Here is a 26,045-nt window from a genome sequence, read left to right as displayed (position 1 = left end):
CATCTGAGAGGCTGATTCTATTTTCTTTGTCTTACGACAGCTTATTGAATTAATTTAAATACAAATCTTGCTTCTCACAGATATCACAAGAGATCTGAGATTGCCTGGTTAAGTAACACTCTAACAGTGCTGTCAGAGTTGCATATTAACATATTCAGCAGAACATCATTCTACATCCCCTGCAAAAGAAAATTCACTTCTGGTTTATGCCACTTCAAAGCCCCTAATGTCTGGTTTTGAACACTCAGCCCCTGCCACACACAAACACTTAGATGAGTGAAATTTTACAGGCAAGGATGGTGGCATAGTTAGCTGTGGCATGGAAATACTTCTCTTCCCATCCCATTACCTCCAAGCAGTACTGAGATTCTTGTAAAGGAAGAATAGAACTTCCCAGAGAGCTCACCAGCTTTCTTCTTCCTCCACTGCAGCATTGTATCACTGCCCAAGTGAACTCTGTGACTGAGTGAAGGCAGCAGTGCTGTCTCAAAGACAAAGGTGCTATCAGGAGTAGTAAAAAGACCTGATCTGAGGGGCAGGTAGGATGAGTGGTCCCCTAGAGGTCCCTTCCACACTGAGTCTTTTGGTGATTAGTGATGATAGCCAGGACTAGGGCAATGATGAACACAAGATCTGAGACAGCAGAAGGGGCAACAGGCTGGGCCTGCACTTGGGACAAGAGGAAGGTGCTGGTAAGCAGGATCTGTCTCCACCTATTCTATTGAGGCACCAAGTGAGGAGAAGAAATTGGGATAGTTTTGGAGGGGCAGGGACAAGGAAGGAAGGCAAAAGAAATTGTGCCAGCCTTGCTGCAGAGCCTGGGGAGACTTGCAGCAGGCCTGCCCTGCAGCACCCATATGCAGGGAACCGGGGAAGTGCCCCACTCTCCTGGCTGGCCCCAGGCAGCTACGGGTGGTCCATGCAGATATGGCTGCATGTTGGCTTACAGGGTTTCCAGATCTGAAGGAACACAACTGTAAACAACAGCTCTCCTTCACAGCAGGCATTTCTTAGGCAGGAGAAACATGCAGAGAAAATGAATTACTGGACAGCTCGATTAAGAGAGCATCATTCAGCCTTGGGAGCTCAGTGGGTACAACCAGTTCTGATTTTTCTACTTCAGGCTGCCATGGCATCCTGGCTCTTGCTTTACATTGACTGTGTCGGGTCCCAACATAAGAGCTGAGCAGGCCCTTAAACACCAGAGCACTTGGCCATTTCCAGCCCAGGAAGATGGGTCCTGCCTCCCCATGAGGATTTTCATACCTTTCTCCTCTTAATGAGACTGATACTATCTGCCCAGACGTGCCATATCTTCATCCCTTCTCCTGTAGTCACAACTTCTAAATAAAGCAAAAGCATCTGCTTTTGGTGAGAAAAAAAAAAAAGCCTCTCTCTTCGGTGAGAAAAAAGGCATCTCTTTGGTGAGACTCAATGCTAAGTCTTCTCAGAGGGCTCTACAAACTACTCCCTATGAGGGCTTTTTGCTTACTGTTCCCTCTTCCTGCATCTTTATCTTTGACAGAAATTATATCAAGGTGACCTCTCTGAAATGAAAAAGAATAACAATATTCAAACAAAGGAGATTCAGGCCCAGATCTCTAGTGGGAAAACTAGCCTGCCTTTGAGCCTCTCACAGTCTTTACCATGCCAACTCGAGGCAGCAAAGGGCTGCTGGGGAGGGTGCCAGAACAGCTATCACACATTCTCTCTGGTGGTAAAGCTCTCCACAGGGCTTGTCTTCATCTCATCAGCTGTGATGATGCAAATGTTTATGAGAGTGCTATAAACCTGGTTAGGTAGATGGTCCAGTTTTTTTCCAAAATCTCCTCCTAACAACTCTCAATTATTTCATTGATTCAGTTTCATCAGTGCTATTAATGGGATGCAGGACAGGCAGCAGAATCTCTTTTAGAGGGCCTTACCACAAGAGGGGACATACCATGGAGTTGTTCTCACAATGCTGTGGTGCAGCGGGAGGCAAAGCATTTGCATCTCCAGACACCACAGATAAGTCCATTTTTAAAGTTGCTTTTCTCAGCTCTCTAGTGATCCTCTCTAGTCATAGGTTGTCATGGCTGCCAAAAAGATAGCTTCTACAGAGAATGAGAAGTAGGAATTCTAGCTGAGCTGAAATTCAGAAAAACTTGCCAAAGAAAGCAAAACATGAGGCATTTCAGGGTAGCTCCTTTTTTTGTGTGTGTGCACCATTTATATTTTCATCAAGTATTTCTTTCTTCACCTTTAATTCATAAGATTCACTTCTTATATTCCCATCATGAGATTTCTCTACACAAACATGATAATTACAGTTTTAGTTTCCACCCCCAGAGAAATAAATGGCTACATTTGTCCAAAGTATCTTTCTTAGTCAATAAAATTTACAGATTCATACATTTGGTACACGATAGCAATCCTTTGCACTGCTATCATCTCTATCAAAACTTACTCATTTGCTTATAAGAGTCTCTATCTATGTAGTACTGTTGTTATGGCCTCAAATAAACAATAAAAAGTATGCTTCCTTTTGACAGCTTTAGGACAGAACAGTGCAACTGTGACAGAGGTTAAGATAATTAATTAATTTGGTAAAGTAAGTCAGACACCACACAGACCCCACACTTGGAGAGAGAATTTCCTCTCAACACTAACAAGACCAATGCCATCTAGGGCATGTTTCTGGTTAAGATTCAGCATAGCAAAGTTTTCAAACTAGTAAAAAGCCAATTTCTGTTTTCACCATTTCAACCTTCCTTACATCTAACCCAAAAGGCTGGTGAACCTTTGGTTTAATCAAGACTTCAACACTATTTTTGCAGGCAAACCTACTAACACCAGGCAACATTGTGGTTGGAAGTAACAGCTTTGCACAAAACCAGTAAATCCGATGATATTAAATTTTCAGGTAAATCAGAGTGGCTCAAATCAAGTAGCAGAAGAAAAATAAGGATTGAAATGGAAAGGCACGTGTAATTTGTTCAAAAGTTAGGAAGGCTGGTTTCTATCCTCAAGATTAATCTCCTAGGTTCCTGTTTTATTTTAGGAATCCAGAACAATTGATTAATGATGACGCCTTACAATCTTTCCTTCCACAGATCATATCCAGAACCTTATCCATACAGGAATACAGTGCTTCTGTCTTAAAACCTCCTCTGATCCTCAATACCCATCTGAGCTTTGGAAAAATTTATTTATCATGTAATGACAGTAGCCCAAGAGCCAGAAGGAAATGCTGTCTTCAGCCAGCCTTGCTGCAATGCATCCAGAGAAGGTGGCTCATGACAAGATGGTGTTCTTGATCTCCAAGCACCACCCACGGCCAGTCCTTACACCATATTCCTCCTGCAGCACTCATTTCCTGGACCTAATAATGGGGACTGGCAGGGTTCACACATTCTCCTGCTATCCAGGTGAGCTTCTCAGACAGACCTTTCAAAAGGGGAAACAGCAAAGAGTATTGCAGAGAGGGCGAGAATCACATCAAAGTTCAGGTGCCTCAGATAGCTGAGTCACACAGCCAGCTGCCTTACCTATCTGGGTCCTGTCACCACAACAGTTCTGCCCTAGCACATTCCTTCAACAAGGGAGAAAACAGGCACAGGGAACTTCTTTGGCAGTAGGAATCCCAGGAGAGAACAGCCCAGCTTCTAACTATTTTTTCTATCAAAAATAATTTTGTTGCTTTTCAGCCTCAGACAGAGCAGAGAAGAAAACTGACTTGATATGCTTACTTATTCCTATACTTTTTTTTTTTTTCTATTTTCTTCATTCCAGACACAAGGGATGCTGTCCCCAAGGCTCCCAATCAAGCTATTTCTCTTGTGGGCAGGATTTCTGAGTGTTTCTGAAGATAGCATCATATATGCTGCAGACAGAAAGGAGATAAAGGCTAAGCAAGTACTGGAAGCACAATTTTAATACAACCCCCTCACCAAACACACATTGTTATGCTATGTAAGAAAATGCAAGAAGAGCTGATTTCAAAGATTTCCTATTGACTTAAGCTATGTTAGCAGGAGAAGATAATTGTTGTATACACCCGATGTGACTGAGTAAAAAAGAGACAGACCTGGAAATGGTGTTACACTAATTTTGCATTTAACTCTTTTCATTTCTTACAAATCTTGTGTCATTTTACTACCTCATTTTACGTAAAATTTTGTTTTCAAAACGTGCTTTACAGTTCCTCAGCAAAATCCCACATTTACACAATTGTGGTTAGGTTGACCTTCACCAGGACACTGGTGATGTGTCATCTCCCATCAGTTTGGTTTTTGTTCCTGGATGTGGTTTATCTGTTAAACCACTACTGTCACTCAGCTCAAGCAGCCTGCAGCAGCTTGTCCCCAGAAGCTTTTTTCAGAAGCACACACCTGGGTTCTGGTGACACACAGCCACTACAGCAGTGGGAGTCACTTTCAACATAAGCTGAGTGAACATACCCTGAAAACTCAGCAGCTTTCCATCCTTGCCCAGCCTCCCTGGAAACACTCTCCAAGAGAACCAGTGTGTGCAGCTTGTCACACATCTCAGAGCCAGAGTTCCATGCACATGATTATCCAGAGAAGACTGGTAAGCCCGAAGAGTATGACTAGCACAAGTCCAAGGTTTTGTCACAGAACAGGTCCTAATCAGAAGGGTGCTGGTTCCATAGCTCTATGAGCCAATCCATAGGCGTGCAGGGTGCTGTGGGCTCAACTCGTTCCTCCTGTCCTTTCAACATGGTCTCAGTTCAGTTACTGTGCAGTAACACAAGGAACCAGGTCAAGATGCTGACCTGTCTGAGCAAGCTTTCTTTGCTAATGGAGTTTATGGCTGGCTTAGATGCCCAGTCTGGTTCACTACAGAGTCCCATGGGTGCAATGCAGACAAGACAAGGGGTGGGTGGGGATGGGAGGAGGAGCGAGGATGGGACTTCACAGGTTACACTCACAAGGATGTCCATCCATGACCCCACTCTGAGCAGATGCTGTGCCAAGAGGTATGCTCGTGGCCATTGTGAATTTAAAAAGACTCCAAACGTGGACACAATTTTCAGAAATAAACCATTTCTTTTAATTGCCAATAGAACACACATTACAGGTCATTAGTATTTTATAAACAATATTAAGTTACAAATACATGTTAAAAATTGCAGTTCGTGGCAGCTAAAAGCTTGAAGTCCTAAATGCATCTTTGCAATGCTTCATTACTTCCCTTTCCCCAGTCTGCTGGGTGAAGATGAATAAAAGGTAATTTATCATCTACTAGAAGGTGGTCTACTATATATTTGAACAAAACCAAAACTTAATTTCTAAGAACATCACTAACAAAGAGGCATTCAAAGTACTTTAGCCATCTTAAATCATGTCAGATGCAATGAGGACACAGTTAAGAATTATTCTTTAACACTTGAAGAAAAGACACAGACATCTTCACATTAAACTGAACAAGGCTTTCTGATCCAACTCAGCTTAAAACCTGTACTAGCTTCTACCCCACAGAGGCCTGAAGTCCATCATGCAGGCTTCCAAGCCATCAAAGCTAGATGTTTGTATTACAGACCCTTACACAGAGAAAAAATATGGTGTACAACTAACCAGCATACATCAATATGCATTGAATATTTAGAAGATCTTTATTCCTCTCCTTTTGTTGGTATTAGTGAGATACACAGCTCATCCCATTTTTACTACACTCATAGTATTAACAAGTTATCATTATGCATGTTAATATACTAAATATCACTTAACAAGTCTCTTTTAAAAAGTATTTAAAAACATTTTTGGAAAAGTAGAAATCTATTTTCCAGAAAAAGCAAGTGGTACTAGGATAGCATGGACTCCAGTGCATAAAAATCCTTTCAGAAAAAACCCATCTTGACGGCTTTTGTACTTGGGAATCAGCATGTCTCAGCTGCCAGATTCATATTCTATTTGTCCTCCTCACTGTGGTGATAAAAGGTCATCAAAATCAGCTTACTTTGCCTTTCAGTTGGCAGACTTTCAAAGGTTACCATTTACTGGACTGTGTAAGAGAGACACGTAGCTTTGACATGAGTTCATTTCTTTCTTACTTGTATTTATGAGAGTCAGTTTTATTACGCTGCTGAGATTGCATCTTCAAATCCAAAGTCTGCTGAATGTGCCTGGAGAAATTACTTTGTATCTCAAAAATATCAAGAGTACCATTCAGATTTGAATTTCTATTAAAAACTGTGCACAGTTAGCAAAAATTACACTGCTGTAAAACAAAAGGCCTGCTCCTTGGCCTTCTCAGAATACAAGCTAAAATGTAGATGATTATGCCAGACGGATTTTTCTCTGCTTCTTTTCTAAATGCAGGCATTAAACGCAAAGTGTTACTAAGCTTTTCCTAAGACAGCACGCAGGGAGTGAGGCATAATATACATTAATCAGGAACAAAAAAACAGTAACAAACAACCATTCTAGAAAATGCTGCATATTAGCAGCATGCTTGGTTTCCAAAACACAAGGAATTACATGGGAGTTGTCAAGATGAAGTCCACACACCTCGATCATTGAACTGATCACTAGATTCCAAGAAACCAAAGCAAATTTAAAAATACACATGACAACTGCCTAGAAGGCAGGGTTTTATCATCTGTCAATAACCAGATGAATAAAGTGCATAGCAACTATTATAACAGTTTCTTGAAAAGAGAATATGTTTACCAAGTCTCAAAGTTTGTAAGCTTGACACTTATCCATACATTTTGCTACATGTGTGGCTTCCCTTTTGTTTTGCTATTTAGCATCACTAACCAACCCTTCAGCACTGTCCTGTGATTTCCTTTGCACTTCATATGGAATGTGCTGAGATCTCTGACTGTTGCCTGATGTATGTCTGGAAGCTCTTGTCACCAATGGGATGTTCTCTAAAAGAAAAGAAAAAAACCAGTATTATACATAGAGCTTTCTGTCAGGACATGAAAATGTCAGAAAGAAAGTAGAACACACAAGAACTTTTTCCCTAAATTTGATTTTCAAAGTTGTAATTGTAATGTTGATACTGCATTTTACTTGAGCTAGAACTGACTGAATTGATTTTCTTTTCTGTCAACCATATGCAGAATGCTTTATGTGTAAACAAAATACAGTCATGTGGCTGCATCAGCCACTCTCCATTTGTAAACCAACACTCCAAGATAAGCTGGTAAATACATGTATCTTCTGCTATTAATTATTCAGCTCACAAGCATGGGTTCAAAATTTAAAACCAACAGTATAACAAACCCACATTTAAATTTTGTGAATGAAACTGCATTAAAAACAAGCATTAAATTTTTTCTTTCAGTGTTTTAAAATATTGTGATTTAAATCCTAAGTCACAGTGCTACTCTGTATGCATTTGCAGGACCTTTTTTGGAAAAAATATGGTGAAAGAGCATAAGCAAGGGAAATACTATCTTCCAGGACCGTTTGTACAGGACCCTGTTTGTACAAAGCCACTGTACTTACTGGCTTCCATACTTTGTCTTCTTAAATTTGTCCCTCTTATACTGAGCGTGTTCCTGCTCTAAAGTTCCAACACCTTCAATAATCAGCTTTAGTGTTTTATATGTCTCCTTAGGGTCATCAATGATGAATGTAGAATACTCTTCCTCTTCAGGTCCATCATACACAGATTTGCTCCCACAGGCCTCTGGAGAAAAAAAAACAGGGATATCACACAGAGGGAAAAAAGCAAGAGAAGCAGACTAAAAGGATTCAGTCTGGACTTCATACAGCTTCTTGGTTTGCTTCTGTATGACCATCACAGAACTGCGGCTGACAGCAGCAGTTCCCTGTCCTTTCTCTGGGCTGTTCTGAGGCACAGAGGCTGTCCATGCCTGCTCCCTCCTCCTCCTCCTCTTGTACAGAAAGGGCAGCAAGCCTGGCAGCTGCTCCTGGCTTGGTGGGAAGCTGTCCTTTGCTGCACAGGCATTGCTTTAATCTCAAATGCCACTATCTGCACCCCATGCACACATTCTGGAAACTCTTATACAAGCCTGCCTCTGCCAATGTGCTGCAGGGTTGGCCTGCACAAAGTCAAGTATTCACCTGTTGGGAGAGGTTCCATCCCCAGGAAGCAAGTACAGGCTGAATTTGAAAACACTACAGTCATGTTTTACCACATTACCCCTGAAAGATTCACACCAGAAGAATAAGCAGAATATGCTGTAACTACTGCCTGGCTGCCTGCTTTACGACGTACCCAAAGGAGCAAGTTATACTTCTATACCTTCTGATCTTACTAAGAGGTCTGGAGACTGACTACACAGGAACATCCACAACATATTTCCCTATGATCTAGGCCTGCACTGTAGCAGGGCATGGGGAAAGAAGGGGAAAGAAGGGGAAAGAAGGGGAAAGAAGGGGAAAGAAGGGGAAAGAAGGGGAAAGAAGGGGAAAGAAGGGGAAAGAAGGGGAAAGAAGGGGAAAGAAGGGGAAAGAAGGGGAAAGAAGGGGAAAGAAGGGGAAAGAAGGGGAAAGAAGGGGAAAGAAGGGGAAAGAAGGGGAAAGAAGGGGAAAGAAGGGGAAAGAAGGGGAAAGAAGGGGAAAGAAGGGGAAAGAAGGGGAAAGAAGGGGAAAGAAGGGGAAAGAAGGGGAAAGAAGGGGAAAGAAGGGGAAAGAAGGGGAAAGAAGGGGAAAGAAGGGGAAAGAAGGGGAAAGAAGGGGAAAGAAGGGGAAAGAAGGGGAAAGAAGGGGAAAGAAGGGGAAAGAAGGGGAAAGAAGGGGAAAGAAGGGGAAAGAAGGGGAAAGAAGGGGAAAGAAGGGGAAAGAAGGGGAAAGAAGGGGAAAGAAGGGGAAAGAAGGGGAAAGAAGGGGAAAGAAGGGGAAAGAAGGGGAAAGAAGGGGAAAGAAGGGGAAAGAAGGGGAAAGAAGGGGAAAGAAGGGGAAAGAAGGGGAAAGAAGGGGAAAGAAGGGGAAAGAAGGGGAAAGAAGGGGAAAGAAGGGGAAAGAAGGGGAAAGAAGGGGAAAGAAGGGGAAAGAAGGGGAAAGAAGGGGAAAGAAGGGGAAAGAAGGGGAAAGAAGGGGAAAGAAGGGGAAAGAAGGGGAAAGAAGGGGAAAGAAGGGGAAAGAAGGGGAAAGAAGGGGAAAGAAGGGGAAAGAAGGGGAAAGAAGGGGAAAGAAGGGGAAAGAAGGGGAAAGAAGGGGAAAGAAGGGGAAAGAAGGGGAAAGAAGGGGAAAGAAGGGGAAAGAAGGGGAAAGAAGGGGAAAGAAGGGGAAAGAGTATTTTATTTTGTCTCTCCTAGCTTTACTGCTATCCCAGTCTCAGCTTTCAAATTCCCTTCCCCTTGCTGCAGTGCCAGACCTGTGTCCTTTTCCCCAACACTGAAACTCTATGCTGGCGCTGGCAGTGAGGATTCAGAATAGGGGAAAGCTGGGCACCAGTTCAGACAGCTCGGAAGTGGTGAGGATCTTGAGTTTGCAATTGCATAGCAGCCAGGAACAGATTAAAGTGCTTTCCAGTCCGTGTGTTTGACACCACTGGCTTATCTCATATTATAAAATAAAGTCCTATTTAAAGATCAGCGCCACAGAGAAGGCTTCCCTGCCACTCCCTGTGCTAAACTGGGATTTCAAGTCTGGCACTGTGTACACCGGATACTTCTCCTGGCATGCCTACTAGTACCAACTTCCTCTGCTGTCTCCTCTTTCTTTTATCCTTTCCATCACATCTCTGCTTCCCTCAGCTCCTCAAAGTTTCCCAGCTAAAACTCCAATTTTCAACATTTCATAGGTGTCCACAGGTCATTCTTGATGGGTAATTCCAAAAGCGCTTTTCCAAAGAAACCATTTCTATCCAGCCTGTTCTTAGGATCTGAACCAAGGAATGTGCATGCACATGACTTCTGGTAACACAAAACCATACTCCACTGAAACCTCAACTTTGCTGGTGCTTCTTGTCAGGATCAGTAAACCTCTGGTTCAGTGCTAGCTCTGATTTCTCAATTCAGAACATCCAAGAAACACTCTGTCTGTGCTATTTTCGGATGATGTGGTTAAGACCATTATTTCAAACATTATTACGCAAAGAACTTTTTACAGAGCATGAGACTGCACCAAAAATACTACACACAACTGCCTCAAGACAGCAGAAGGGGAAACAAATGGAATAAAGGCCACTGTCTTTTAGGATGTGATTTGCAAGGCTAGTTGAGCCAGAACATCCAACTTTTCACAGGTATTCTTGCCTTGGTAAGTGAATTGAAGATGCAATGATCATTAATCCTCACCTTGCATTTTCTCCAATTTTGGCATATACAGGTTGAAAAGAGAGTAGATGCGCTCAGTTTCTCTATCTCCATCTATATCCAATTGTATATTTGCTGGCAGTCCTCTGTAAGGCATCAGGAAGAGAGGTAAAAGGCATATGCTAAGCAGTGTATTATGGCACATAAAGCGCTTAACAAGGAAAACAAAGTAAAACTGAATTCTCATGAAAGCAATCAGACTGTGTGTAACAGAGCTCAAAACCTTATATTTCTTCCCAAAAGAAGAGGACAAGTTTTTCTTTATGCCTCTATTTATCCAGCACCCTTTCACTGACTTTAAAGACAAGACTGTATCATATTCACTTTGGTGAATTAGTCAGCTACAACCAGATGGAGGAGCCAAAGCATTGAACTTCCAACTACCCAAGCCTTATATTCTGAGTCTGTCTACCACTAGAGTCTTGTTACTTCTCAGTTTAGATGAAAATTGCTTCCTACAAACCAGACAGTACATCTTTGTTTGAGAGAGAGCACGAGTAGCCCCCTGAAAAGATCAGTTTAGGATTAAATCTATCAGCAAATGAGTGCTTCAGGAATTTACAAACAGGATATTGAAGGGGTTTTGGACATTTTTATTAAAAATACTTTGGTTTTGATCATCTGTCATTAATCCAACAGTCAACTCCTATCACCATCTCTAACTCTACAAAGCCAGCATTTTGATCAAGACATGCAGAACCAGGAATACCAATAAATGGCCTTTGAACAGCTGTACACCTGGCAAATCCTGGTTAACTGTGCACCTGCAAGTCACCCTGCAGAGACACAAGTACCCATGGCAGTAGTACACTGATGGTCTGTTACAGCCTTACCCTGTGCAGGGTGTGCAGCCAGGGGTGTTATCTGCAGTAGCCTTACAGCAAAGCCAGTGGCCATTGAGATAGGCCGAGGGATGGTAGACAGTGAGGCGCTTCTTGTTGCACTGGCTAACTTTGGTGAGGATATCAATCCAGTCCTTGGCCTCCACACAATTATTTGCTTGGATGTACAGGACTCTCCTTTCAGGCTGGATCACCTGGAACATCTGCAAATAAACAACAGAATAAAGCACCAGAATGAATCAGTGAACCTAAGAGTAGAGTCAGAGTGAAGATTTATTGCAGGAAAAACACAGCATACTAAAAGAATGGACCAATAAATACATTTCAACACAAAACCAAGCAGAAAATGTGCCCTTAAAAGAACAAGAACTTTCACCTGGTACAAGGAATAAGATAACATTCCTGTAGGAGATGATTTACAAATAGCTAATATCAATTTACTGCTTGGGTCTCAACAAGATTTTTTGTCAGCCTCGGGGGAGCAATTTTAGTAACGCTGCAACTCCGAGTTTTGGAAGGCTGACAGAGGAACCCAGTGCTGGCCTGAAAGGAAAAGCTCGTCAGCAGAAGGCAGAAAAGAAAAAAGCAAGGGTTTGGATCCAGCCTTAGTGACAGCTTTGCTTTAATACTGCCCTTGCTCTAGCCTATTAAGTACCTGTTCCAGCATGACCCTCGCCTTTTAGTAACTTCCATGCTTCTGCACCCAACTATAGCTGTTATTAGACAATCACAGAAATACTGTTTCTCTTTGATTGATATCAGATGGTTTATATCATTACACATTTAATCTGTGTTACAGCTTGACCACTGAAAATCTAAACTAAAGCTCTCCTGCCTGTTCAAAACAGCTTGCAGCCTAAAAGGGTATTTATTTTCCTCTTCTTGAAGACAGAAATTTCTGATGCACAACCTTACTGCTTGATTACACTGATCATGCCCTGAAGATTACTAAGCTCGAGTTAGTGATCCTAGCTGCACATTTTGGAAAGGTAAATTCCCTTCATTTCCTCTAACTTCTGCAAATACTTAATTTTAATGCATTTTCTTCTCACTTTCCGGTATGACTAAACTATCCTTCTCCCCTCTACTTCTTCATTTGATGATTCAGATCATTAGATACAACACTGACCATACCATATGGAATACAATTTTCCAAACAGCTGTTTTCATTGTGCTGTTTTAAAAACAAAACCAGAGAGGTGCACTCACACACATGCACAAAAAAAGCCCAACAAAAAACATACAAACAAACCAAACAATAACAACAAACCAGACCCAACAAAACAGAAATTTGCCTTTGTTTGTTATACAGACCTGAAATATTGGCTTGAATTCTGCACCCAGCTGGTTGGGAGAATTTTGCACAATGGTACCAAACAGCCCTTTCTTCTTTTGTGGCACTTTTAAATATGCATCATTCCAAACAGCAGAGGGAAAACTCAAACAACCATTTCCCTGGATTTAATACCCCTATTGGTATCAGACAATAATTACAAAGGCACAATACACCATGGCAGTGTAGGAACTGCTTGGTGTGATCAGTCCAACAGTGCCAACTACACACCAAAGAATCCTTTCAATAAAACTCTTCAGGGCATAACTGGCAATTTGAGTTTGGGAAACAAGGATGGAAGGAAGAAAAAGGAAGACAGGAGCATGCAGTTCAACCCTCTATTAACACAGAGCTACAGGGAAAATAATTTTAATGTTCTGCTGGGGAAAATGGAGCTTCCTGCATTGCAACAAAGGAACAGATTTAAGGCATATGGCTTTGTGTAAGGGAATACCAACCAAAGTGATCCAACATGCGGCAGCAGTTACTGGACAGCTCACAACTAACCCAAGAATTTCAAGGGGCAGCAAGACCTTTACACTACCAAAACCACCAGCTGCCTCTCAAACAACACAGAAGACCCAAGCAGTACTTAAAGCCACCCTCACATTCCCCAAAGCGTGCTTAAGAACAACAAAAGCTACTGGCCTTACTGCCAGACAGGAAGATTTAACACAAGTGAAAAGGACATACTTCAGAGCACAGATACACAGAATATTTATACAAAATGCACATTTTTATCATACAAACACCCATGAAGGAATATCCATTGCAAATATATCTGCTGTGGTGTTCTGAGAATTCTAATCTTGTTGCAGTAATCTATTTATGTATGGCAAGAAAAATAGGAATACATTAAAACAAGAAGGTGGCAACAGTATTTTCTACTGTTCATGGAAAGACTGAATCTTACTTTCTGGAACGGATGTAGTCACCTTGATTTCCCAGATAATACTGAATTTAAGCAGCCAAAACAGTGCAGAGTTTTTGATGTTAACAATAAAGGTATATTTTTCCCATAATAAATCTTCACAATACAGACCTATTTCGGATGCTCAGTCTAGCTCAGTAGACTCAGTATAAGGTAGAGAATTATAGCTCACTCCTCTCTACAGACAGTGAGTTTTATCTCAAGTGTGTGGCTGCTTTCAGCTCAATCAAGTTAGTTTGCAGAGTGCAGTTGGCAACAGTTCATCACATGTTACAGCTGCCTTCTGAGAGCCTAAATTATTTTGAAGCTTGGTTGGTTTTTGCCTATGTAATAGAGTTATAAACACCAGAGCAAACTACAGTACAAATAAGATGTGTTCTAGAAGCAGGTAGAACTGAAACTTACTCCATGCTTTGGCAAAGAGAGAGAGAGATGCTACCAAAATAATACCTAAAACTGGGGAATACTGAAGAACCTAGAACTGTATTTCACTTTTAACAAAGAGCTGTTTGAGGAACCTAATATCTAGGGCAGGATTGAGCACTGCCCTGCATGATACTCACAAGCAGTGCAGATGGCAGGAAAGACTTCAAGGCAGAAAAAGATAAAAGTCACAACCATTTATTTGTATAAATAAGTCTGCAATAGATGCATGTTCAGAAATGTGAAAAAAAATTAGCTCATTTATTGTTTAATTTTAAATGCAATTTTTAACGGACTGGACTCAGCTTTACAGGCATAGGTGTATGACAAAGGCTCCCAACATCACCGAAATGTATCAAATCTATTCTTACACAACATAGAAGTTGGCAGTAGTGTTCCATGCATGAGAAATACAGCTGTATTTTATTCCCTAATGTGGCAATCAAAATGGTAAACCATACTAGCACAACACAGATGTTGTTTTGGTACATAGCCTAACCCAAATTAAATATAAATATACCAATCCATATGTATATATATATATATATTTATATGTACCTTCATGAACCAATAAAGAAACCTAATAGCTAACAGAGAAGTTGTGATCCTTCACAACTATAAGCAGTGAGTTCCTTCCCACCAGAGGCCTGGCAGAAAGGGCAGGGACTTGATCATCTTACCTGTGTGTGACCTTACAGAGCTGACAGATGAGCAGCAGTGCTCAGTACTGAGTGTGCTGCAGATCACGAAACCCAGAGACTGCTGACTGGGCTGCTAAGAATCTGAATGGGCTGTACTTTTGGAAACTCCTGCTACTATATACAGAACAAGCAGCTGTGGTTGTACATCTTTCAGTAGAAATCCAATCCAGGTTACAAAAGGGAAAAAGGCGATTAGGCTGCTGGATCTAGAGCAGCCTAACAAATACATTAATGAAGATGACCTACTTACATTTTTCATTTTAAAGGATTCCTCCTCTAGCCTTTCCACTGCCAGAATGTTTTCAATTGGAATGCTACACAGAGGGTGATCACCTGCAGAACACACAGACACACAGATAATGAGCCACTTACTCACAATTCATCTTCAACTTTGGCCCTTTTTCTAAGGGTTGATTCAGTTTCTGTGCAGATCATTTTGACTGCATAAGAAAAGAGGGAAAATCCTTCACTCGGCAGGGATTTGCTAGCATGGTCCTTAAGTATTATCTTAAGTACATTTCTGTTTTCAGCTGCACTACCTTATGCTAGCAAACCTATTACTGCAGTAGGACACAGCATATTTACTGCAAAGGTGATAATGAAATAAATTATTCCTGTCAGCTGAACTGAACTAGTGGTGATGCTGAGTGTGAAATAATGACTGGCATGATCTGAACATACTTCCCTATCTGTCTTCCTCCCCACTATGTACTTACATGATAGAAGGAAGTGGTAATTGTTGTGTACTACTGAACAAACAGGAACAATTTGCAAAAAGCAAAATCCTTGCTATTAGGCAACATTAAGTGAACACATTTTTGAAGTTCAAAGATTGCAGGTGAATCCCTGTCTACTACATCCAGTTGTGCCAATGCTACAGAATTTATGAGCAGAAGTTGAGATGCATCTGAAAATGTTCAATACAAATCCAAATTCCAGCCTGAGGATTTTGTTTCCTAGGACAATCTAGGTAACTGTGAAACCTACAGATTATGTTAATAACTGATATTAGACAAATATAATCAAACATTTTGCTAACTTACAGGGCATTGTGCTATCCAAGAAGCTTCTCTAACTGTCAATACAGACACTAAAAAAAGAGCAAGAACATACAGGCTGACAGACATGCCTGCACTGTGTCTCCTACAGTTACAAATCTAGATCTCAGTCTTCTACTCCCACACAAGCCTCATGTTTAACCTTTGGTTCAATGTATCAAAACAAGACTGGCAAACCTTTGTTACCTTTGCTTTTCTGATAGGTAAACTCATGGTTTGTCAGGCGAAACCATCTCTTCTTGAAGTTCTTCATACCAAATCGTTTTCTTCCTTGTGCTCTCTTGATCATGAACCTAGTAAACACAGCACCAATTGTTACAATACATGCTTATGTATGTAGATTTATACATATCTGTCTATATATACAGATAAATGTCATTGCACTCACAAAGCTTTAGGAGGGGACACAGACTGTTTTCTAATTACTGAGGTCTTTTCTCGGCAAGGAAAGGAATCACATTTGGATAGGTTTAGTGTATCTATTAGTTAGCTCAGTCCTTTTTCCAGATCTAGATGAGGGACAAGACATGTAATTTGACTTGTAGTTAGTTAACTGAGCTGCAGTTTGTGCCCTTTCTGCAGTTACAAATCCAGCTAAATGGTTTCCTAGTACAGCAGAAAAAAGGCAGAACATGGTTAGTACTGCTCCGCTAAGCTCAACCTGTTGACTCTACAAGCTTTATTTTTTTTTAAGCTGTAAGAAAGCTCAAAAAGTTTATGTTTAATAATTAAAAGGCAGGTGTAAAGCCTCTGGAGCACAGGGACTATACCCTTACATGCTTTAATCACTACAAAGCTCTAGAAATAAAATCAGGATGTTCCACAGCCTCATTTGCAATTGCACATAGATACTGCAGCTGAAATGCAATTTCAGTAACATACAAAGTGATCTCATGGCTGGAAGGTAGAGCAGCACCCCCACCCTTTTTTAGCAGATTAGGGGTGTTCACTTTGTTTTCAGTTTTAATTAATTTCAAGCTCAAATGAATTTGTTGTGAAATTAGTTTACTGGGAAACTTACCCACCACTTTCCTATAACTACTAAATCAATCCAAAAGCTTCAATGTGACCTTGGTGACTTCATACTGCTCAGCATCACTCTTGTTAGATAAAAATGTGAGTGCATATGCAGTGTAGAGTTGATAACAGCTATTCTACACATTACATTAACTATTGTGCCAGATACAGAACTGCATAATGGAGTGGGTAAAAACTACTTACTACAGAGCAGTTTTTATCAAGTAGGAAGGCACTATGCAGCACAAAGAGCACACAGGGAGAACAGAGAATGACCTGGTTTAAGACTTCTTTTCAATAGCAGAGCTAAAATGCTTAGAACAGCTGAAATGCTTAGAACAGCTAATACTCTTTCTTGCTTCTGGTACCTTCAGTCACAAATAACTACAATACATCTGACCAAACCACAGGTCTGTTCAAAGCTCAAATAGAAACCCAAGTTCCTTCAGACTTTAACTATTTTCTAACCAGCTGGGCTGGTGCCTGCTGCTCATTCCAAGTTGTGTGGGCAAAAGCTGACAAAGACTGTCTATAGCCTCAGATTTTTTTTAACTGGTTATAGTTACACATCTCTCATTCTTAAAATGGTCAGACAGTTACTGTCTTGATCCTTAATCTTGGAATACTTGAGAAATACTTAATAACACCATGTGATTCAGGTCTTCACCAGGCCCATTGGCAGTAACCCTCATAGTTCCAGGTTAAGGCAAATTTCAAAGGAAGATCTGATACCCTGTGGGCAGGACATGCCAACACTTAAAGGTGACTTAAAATTGCAAACTCCTACAGAGTCTCCCCTCTTTGAAAAACGCAAACTCCATATGGCAGAGCTAAGAGAACATTTCTAATTAAATTCTTCATAGCTGACACAGCCAAGTGAAAAATGTGTTTTTATTTTACAGAGATAGGTGACTTGCATTCAAAGTCACAGAAGTTATAAGGTCAACTTCTTTGCTTCTAGCAATTACAAGATGTATGAGAAGTCAGAGCAAACAGAAGCACAAAGGGAGGAAAAAGTCCAAGATTAAACCTATTTCAGTACAAGGTGGTTGGAGATGCTGTTCCTTCTCATGCTTATGATAGACCTCCATCTGGATCCACCTTAGTTTTGCTTGGAAGTATTGACATGCCCTTGTCACCAACAAAAAACCAATAGTTGTCCTTTTCATTCTCTTCCTTTTGGAAAGAACCAGGCAGGCAGCTGTTAAGCCGTGACAGCATGATTGATTTCAGCAAACCCAAGTGCTGACAACTAATCTTTTCATTCAAAAGTACTTATGCTATAGCTTTCCATTTGATACTCTTAATAGATAAAAGATAGATTAAAAACACAGAAGCAAGCAAAAATATTGCAAAGGCAAATAGAAACTAAACAGCCATTCAGTGTGGAGAAGAATCAAAATGTAAAAAAAAAAATAAAAAAATAAACAAACAAAAAATAGACTGCTGAAGACCAGCCACTTCTCAACCTTAAAAATAATTTAAATGAATACTACTCAAGAAGTGCCTAGAAAATGCATGGTCTCTTCATCACTAAGTTCTTCAGGATCCATACAGTGCTTCTTGGTGCCCTGCCTACAGATAGAACTCTTTTATTCTCTATTTACAGCAGGTTTTTGTTTTAAGGAAGATAAAACAAAAGGTCAGCATCAAGAAACGAGTAACTAAATGTTCTCTGCTGGGTGTACATAGGCATTTCAGGATGGTTAAACAGAGTACTTCCTCCCCAAAGTTAAGTCAGACAAATCTACTGCTGCAAAGGACATGCTGTCAGCCAATAGCTACAGCAAAGCAGCAACTGCCTCTACCATCTTACCTGCATGAACTATTACCATCAACTTTCTTTACTGTTAGTTTAAGAGTCCTTACAACAGCAGCCACAGGCCGAGCAAGAAAAGACAGAAAAAAATCAGACAGGAGCAAAAGAAAGAGGCAGAAAAAATGTTTTACAGTTAGAGGGTAAATGTTACAAACCACAAATTTATTTTGAAAACTGAAAGGATGATAAATGTATGGAATTAAAATAGAAAAAATTGCTTCTAAGGACAGAGATTTATCAGAGAAGTGAACTGTCAAGGTTAATTAGAAGAGGTAGTCATGTTTTCACTGAAAATGTAGTTTTTGCATTACTTAAAATGACCATGAAGGCTTACTTTCAAATGGTATTTGAGCTTACTGAGCTCTGACAAATTTGGATTTTTTTTTTTTTACTTTCTTCCTCCCAGCTCAAAGAAGCTGTTTCTACAGTGCACTTAGATGATCTTAACAACCTAGTTTTGTAACAAAAAATGTCAACAATTGGTATCCGAAACTAACACAGCATATGGAACATACTTCCCAAAAAAGGAAAGGTACTAAAACTATAAACTGTTCCAAGTGCATGTCAAATTTTCCTCAAAATGGCCACGATAATAGTTAGCATATGTATCTCATAGGGCAGCAAAAGCAAATTCCATTTGCTTCCATTAATTTATTCAGTATCTGTTTTCAGAGTCTTCCACTGTCTTCTCAGTGGAATTCTACAGCTTTTATGCACTGGAGTTCAGGAAAAAGACCCCAGCTTAATTTTAATACAATGCTGATCTAAGTTTATTTTGCATTAGCTAAGCTCATTAAGTTGTACAAGCTTTACTTTCCTCCACTTATTTCAAAACACATTTATATTAAGATGTTTAAATCAAATGAAAATACATTTAAATCAGCTATAGCAACCACAAAGAGAAGAAACTGCAACACAAGAATTTTCCTACATTCTTCTCTTGCATGAATGGAATAGGGGTGGCAGAAAAAGAGATAGCTGCCTTAGAATGGTAGTAAGCACATGAGTAGATGGTTTTTTGCACATGGATACTTACCCTTCTTTAAGCAATATAGGTTGCTCTATGCTCTTATGATCTCTTCTTCCTGAAGATGAAATCAGATCTAGAAACTAAAAGGTGAACAAAAAGCAGATGTAAAAATGACAGGACTCCGCTACCCAAATTAAAATTTTTCAACATTTGCGTAGCACAGAGCTACAAGAGTAGTTGTAAAAGTAGTTAAACAGGAGGCAATGGCAGAAGCTTGAGGAATTTGGGAGGCTTCCTGGGTTGTAACCTCAAAATAGTACAAATGCTCTTAAGCAGTAGAACGGCAGATGCCCAATACTACTTGTGCTTCTCCTTTGTTATATGGATTTTTCACTTCCTTTTGGACTAAGCAATTTTCACAGATCTGCAGCATTCTACAAAGTACACACATCTCAAAAGCTCTAAGCAGCAGCTTGTTAATCCAACCTATTTATTAATTAGAAATAGATGCAAAGAAATTTTACTATTGACATGTGTATAATTTGATAAAAATTCCTTGAATATTAGTTATCAGGAGTCTGCTTTTCTCAACACACCTCATGGTTTAATAACAGTATGTACTGCTTTCTAGGATTCAACTTCAACAACACAGCAGGGTTTTTAGAACCTTCACATGCATTACTTACATTTTTTACTGCATCTGCATATTTTTGTTCATTGAAATAGTCATAAAATGTAGCCATATAGGATTCCTTGAAATTGGCCTGAAATACAAAGACAAGACCATGCATATCATCATATAGTTTACACAGAAAATATTGCTGTTAATAGCAGTAGGTCAGGAGGAAAGCCATTGCACATAGACAGGGCTTTTTCTGGTCAGAAGTAAAATAAGCAAAGTGCTACTTTCATCTTATACAGCACACATTCAGTAGTACCAACAGTACAGTAGGCAGCAGAATGCATTTCATATGTTCAGTTACTACAGTTAATAATGCATTCTTCAAATGCTTCAAAATTCTGCTTTGGCTTTAAATTTTCCTCCTGACAAGAAGTGTAAGAAAAAGAATTTACTGTCTTGAAGGATCCATAATTGAGGTACACAGTCACCCACAGTTGCCTGTGTGAATCCTAACAAGACCCCCAACCACCCTAAATTACCACCAGCTACAGCAATGCAGTGCCCTAGGTACCCTTATTTCAGTCAAACAGCCAGAGTATCTAGCTCTAATCTCACCACTGACAGAAAACTGAACTGGCATCAAAAGGAAATTATAGTCCTTCCCCTTACTGCATGATCTTTCTCAGTTGAGTTTTAAAATGCTGAAACAATCTATAAAGCCCTGTAGAGCTGCTAATTATGTATCACAGGTAAGTAGAGAACTTCACAGGTTCTCCTGATCATTGTCTTTCTTCCAAAGAAAGAACTGAAGAGCTCTGAAACAGACTTTTAGATTGGTCACACAATTTTGCTTTACTGAAATCTAGTTCAGATTAAGACAGATTTAGATTTCCTCTAAACGTGACAGGCTTATAAACAAAGCAAACATAACCAGTTTTGCAAGAGCCTAGCGCAACTCAAGCATTTTAAAGGCTTAATTACAATTAATGATAAAAGATTTAAAAAAAAATCACTTTCCTAAATTAAACCATTAAATGAAAACAGCATACTTACAGATTTAGATTTCGATAAGCTGCCTAGTGTTTGAATGGTTTTAGAGATAAGTGTCAAAGTTCGAGAAGTCTGAGGATCCTAGGAAAGAGAACAATATTATATTGACTAGCTATTTAAAATAATGAATAGAGGAAGGTAAACTACATTTCTTCTTTCTTATTTCACTTGCAGAAAAGTAATAAAAAATTAGAAAAAAACCCTAATAAAACACTGCAGGAAAAAAGTTGTTTTTATATTAAAAGGTTTTTGGCTCGTAAGCCATCATGCTCCATAGCTATCCTACTGACCTTCAGAGATTCAAAGTCAATCACTCAAAAAAACCCCCCCAAGGCTGTCCATGTGCTCCCCACTCCCAATAAGAACAACTACTAGAAGCCTCACATACATTGTTTAACATCGAAAATATTTCCAGTGCTGCTGCCAATCAATCCAGCATTAATGTGATGTGGTAAGAACATAGCAATGACCCTTTCTTCCACAGCATCTTAGACCTTGTTTGTCCTTAAATTTTGCTCTTCTTCCACTATCTCCCAAGTTTTTCCACATACACAGTCATTCAACATATGTTGCATATCAAATACAGATATAATAGATCTTTGAACTACCAAAGGTACTTTTCCTAAAGGCTATTAAAAATATTGAAGAAATAATCTAGATAGACAGACTATGGTGACAGAACCAATAAACATACCTAAAAAAAAGATACAGTACTTACTGGATGGTGTGGTGTAAGCTGAAAGAGGTTTGGAGAAAGAATGGCAGGAGCAAAGAACCTCAGGAAAATAAAACTGCTGACAGCTGTGTACCTTACATCTAGGTCACCTATTAAAAAAAAAAACAACAACTGTTACTCAGCATTTCAATAATCCTTCCTGAAAAGCCTCATGAAATTATCAGAGCCTTGAGAGAGCTAACTTGAGCATGTGTTGGATAATGTATATATTTGTGAGTTACAGGATTAACTGATGATAGAGGATTTGGAGCCAGAGATCAGCTAGCCTAACCCAAGGAAATGTCAATGAGAGCCTCTTTAAAAAATAAGCAGGTTCACAACATAAGCTGCAAGAGCACCATTCACTTTTCTACCACACAGGGAATTTCACAGACATCTGCTATTCCATATAAGCACTGAAACATGGTGAATAATTTACACAGTTTATGAAACGTTCAGCAGAGAGGCCAAGTCTCAGTTACCTACTTACAGCCCTGAGCACAAATGTTGTACAGACTCCTAATGAATCCAGTTGGTAGTTACAGAAAATACATTTTACTTATTTATTTAAACATAAAATAAAGAGCATGGCAGCACAGTCAATGGTTTTTCACTTGAGCTTGCCTACTCCAAATTGACTGTTTAAAAGCTGAACTCGTATTACTCTCTCTAAAACTTCCCTACTGTAATCTTCCCTTCATGAAAATACATAGTGTCATTGTTTTGCTTAATTCTGGTTTTACATTGCCCACTTACTCTCATAGAGTCAAAACAACTAAGAGAGATTGGAAAGAACTGTCTCTTGACAGCCAGAAAAATCTTTGCAGCACATGGGCTCCTAGAGCAGTGAGCTTGCAGTAACTCCAGCTTACAGACTGGCTTTTATTACAGATTGACATATAAGCAGAAAATAATTCCACTGCAGAGAATCTGCAGAATGAGCCATTACAAAATCCTGAACATCTGAAAATTGAATATGCTTTGCAAATACTGAACACATAAAAGATCATCATAATCATCTTTTTAAATGCTGTTTTCCTTTGAAATATGTTTAAAAAAAAAAACCCAGTCATCATCATAAATCATGTTCCTTTGTGGAATGAATAATCAATGAGAAAACAGCATTAACATGCTGCAAATATTATTTAGGATAAGCTGCTGTTCAATTACTAAATCCAACAGGGATCACGCAGACTGCTAAACTACTGTATTTAAAAGCTATCGGTTATGTAAAATAAAACAATATATAAAAACTCACCTTGAAAACGTTTGGCAGCTGATTCTCTCAGTGAAAAGAAAATATCACACATCACTGTAGGGCAGCTTACACCAGATTTTGTAATTACAGTAAAAATGCGATCAACATATTGCCTCAGATTTTCCTGAAAAAATGCAAAGATTATGAAAAAATTAGTATAATTTTCTGCTGTGGAAAGTGGTACTATTCCTGGTTTTATTCATAGTGGCATCATTAAAAGATTCCCACTTTCAACATTATACACTTGAAAAACAAACTCTCATTCAATTATACTGTTTGGGAAATGCACATATTCAAGAAGAAGAGTAAAAATATCATTCCTATCAAACCAAACATTAAATGATACAGCTGTATGGCAAATCATTCCTTCTTCTAGCACTGTTTACTACATCATCAGCAGAATCATTAAAACTGGGAAAAATCTCTCACATCATTGAGTCCTACAGTTAACCCAGCACTGTCAAGAACACCACTAAACCACGTCCCCACGTGCCACATCCACATGCCTCTTGTACATTTCTAGGGATGCTGATTCCACGGCTTCCTTGGGCAGCCTATTCCAGTGCCTGACCACCCTTAAGAAATTCCCCCCCAATATACAGCTTCAGCCTCCCCTGACACAACTTGAGGTCTTTTCCTCTCATCATGTCACTTGTTACTTGGGAGAAGAGGCCAATCCCCACCTTGCTACAACCTCCTTATACTTGAAGAGAGGTCTCCCCCTGAGCCTCCTTTTCTCCAGGTTAGCCACAGGCTAAGTTATCCTTGTCCTCGGGGTGGCAGAAGTAGTCATTAACTTTCTACAGGTATTGTATTTATAGTATAATGTAAAACTGTTATGAAATAATTACAAGGGTGGTGTCAAGAAAGCTTACAGTGTATTCTAATGAATGACAAAATTATTTGCAAGATCAAACTTCTCAGGAACTCAGTTAAACTTGATGGCATAAACAAAGACTGTCTTAAAATCTAATGCATACCCTGTTATTTTCCAGGTTTTCACCATCTTTTAATTTCACGGGATCAATTTCACAAGGTTTATGGACCTGGCAGATCTAGACAAAAAATACAGTGAACAATTGATACGTGAGTTTATCTACAAGTATAAAAAGTTTTGTAAAAATCATAAGCTGTTAGCCTTTCAGATGAGAAGAAAAAGGCAAAAGCCAATTTTATAAACAGGATTTTTTTCTTTTAACAGCAAAGGTAAATTATGTCTGATTATTATTTTTTTCCAAAAACTAGCATTAATTCACTCTACCCTTCCCTTCAAATGAAATGAAAAAACTGTTCTTTAAACTCTCTCAAGTAAGGCTGTTCAAGAAAAGTCCTATTTTTCCAAAACAGTCAACTTTGAAAGTATATTCATACTCTTTAAAACTTGACATTTTCTGATGACACATTAAGACAAGAACAGCTGAAGAAATTGTCAAAACATTTAAAGGAAGTCTGTGGTCTGAAAGTACTGCCCAATTACAGCACTAAAGTACCCACACCCACCATTCTGGACTGGATAGATAATAAACCATTATTCCAATATGTGCATCACATGCACAGTTATCTAAGAATAACTGTATCCTTTTATATCCATTGGATGAAACACATTACTTATAGCTTCATAACAGCTTGCTATTGTATATACTATTTATTAATTTCTCAGAAACAATAAATGCCAGTTTTTATAAAACAGAGTAATGTGATTTAATAAATAGAAATTTTCCTTTAATGCAATCCAACTGTTTCTGAATTGGACGACTCAGCTGTGGCTAATCTAACACAGAGGATTTTAATGCAGAAACAAGCTATTAATAGCTATTAAGCTATTAAGCATTTTTCTTACAAAGTGTTCTTAAAATGAGAAGTAATAATCAGTATTTGTTCCCTGAAGGTCTCTACAACAACATTTTACCAAATAAACAGTCTGAAATGTTCTTACCTCATCTATAATTGGCTTTAATGTAACTTGCAGATAATGCATCCCTGCCAGTTTCATTGTCTCATCAATGCACTTGGAAGTTAACGAGTTTCCTCTGAAAATGGTGTTTGGATCTCTGGAAGTGAACAATTTTCTGTAATTTAGTCTCTTTGTAATGAACTGCTAATACATAGAAATAAAAGCAGCAGGGAAAAGTGTCAGAATCCTGAGTTTGAATGCACAAGCAAAATCTCCCTTTGACACGAGCCTGCCATTAAATGCAGCCATGCAGCATTTAGTGCACTTCCATGGTATAACAGAAAAGCAACAGCCTTGAAAAATCCAGAGGGACTGTAGATCTTCATGGTATTAATGTCGTGTGCTCAGTGCACTATCCAAACACACAGCGACACACAGCTTCAAATCAAAGAGGCCTACAGCACAAATGTGGGAAACACATCTGTTTTCACATGCTACTGAACAGTGCTAATTTGAATAAGGGAAAGAGGCAGTGATTTCAGTCTCACAACTACACTGGACATTGCACACCACCTACTATTTGCATCTACAAATAAATACTTGTGAGCTGGGAGGAAGAAGAAAACACAGGCTCCAATGGCACAGCCGTATTTTCTAAGGGACTTAGATCTCTGTTCTGTGATAACACAGTGCAGACCCCAGTTCAGCCCTGCCAACTGTGTTGCAAGTTTGCACCTTGCAGACTCTCACGTTTTTCTAAAAATCTCTTGCACAGAACTCATCTTGTACAGATATACAGCCTCTGTGTCTGACAAAGCTTCAGCCAGTGGCTCTACCATGCACCTGTACCTCCCTGCTTAGCAATTTACTTCATGTAAATAGGTACATAACCAATGATCTCATCTACAATATGTACAATCAAAACCTGTGCTTAGTGACTGCAGATCAAACCTGGATCTGAAGTTATTTTCTTGCTCGTATCTTTTTCTATTTTTTACAGCTTACTATGGTTGTACTCATTTGTAAGCAGTAAGTGATGGAATCAATTGCTTTGCTGGATCCATAATTTTGTTTTACAAAAAAAAGAAGTAAGTTCACTGTGTGTTACAAATGCCAGAAAGCCCTGAAAACAAACACCATCTTTGCTGCTTTATCATAGGAACATGACTGAC

At 39.4% G+C, this 26,045-nt stretch overlaps 1 protein-coding gene across 2 annotated transcripts in view; it reads right to left on the bottom strand.

Moving 5' to 3' along the window:
• Positions 1–5,040: 5,040 nt before the first annotated feature.
• Positions 5,041–26,045, bottom strand: part of RASA3 (RAS p21 protein activator 3) — a 130,014-nt gene continuing 109,009 nt past the window's right edge. For both annotated transcript variants that reach the window (XM_062487938.1, XM_062487939.1), the window contains exons 12-24: positions 24,916–25,030; positions 23,960–24,034; positions 22,980–23,103; positions 21,725–21,831; positions 21,010–21,087; positions 20,021–20,098; positions 19,401–19,474; positions 15,715–15,821; positions 14,721–14,803; positions 11,074–11,285; positions 10,223–10,326; positions 7,461–7,644; positions 5,041–6,877 (exon numbers count right to left, since the gene is read on the bottom strand). In XM_062487938.1, coding sequence (XP_062343922.1) covers positions 6,802–6,877; positions 7,461–7,644; positions 10,223–10,326; positions 11,074–11,285; positions 14,721–14,803; positions 15,715–15,821; positions 19,401–19,474; positions 20,021–20,098; positions 21,010–21,087; positions 21,725–21,831; positions 22,980–23,103; positions 23,960–24,034; positions 24,916–25,030 — 1,417 coding nt within the window. In that variant the 3' untranslated portion in view covers positions 5,041–6,801. The remainder of the gene's footprint in view (positions 6,878–7,460; positions 7,645–10,222; positions 10,327–11,073; positions 11,286–14,720; positions 14,804–15,714; positions 15,822–19,400; positions 19,475–20,020; positions 20,099–21,009; positions 21,088–21,724; positions 21,832–22,979; positions 23,104–23,959; positions 24,035–24,915; positions 25,031–26,045) is intronic.

The sequence above is a fragment of the Cinclus cinclus genome, chromosome 2 (genome assembly GCF_963662255.1).
Source record: "Cinclus cinclus chromosome 2, bCinCin1.1, whole genome shotgun sequence".
NCBI classification, from domain to species: domain Eukaryota; kingdom Metazoa; phylum Chordata; class Aves; order Passeriformes; family Cinclidae; genus Cinclus; species Cinclus cinclus.
The sequence above is the reverse complement of the archived record's forward strand: the minus strand, read 5'-3'. Positions and strand labels throughout refer to the sequence as shown.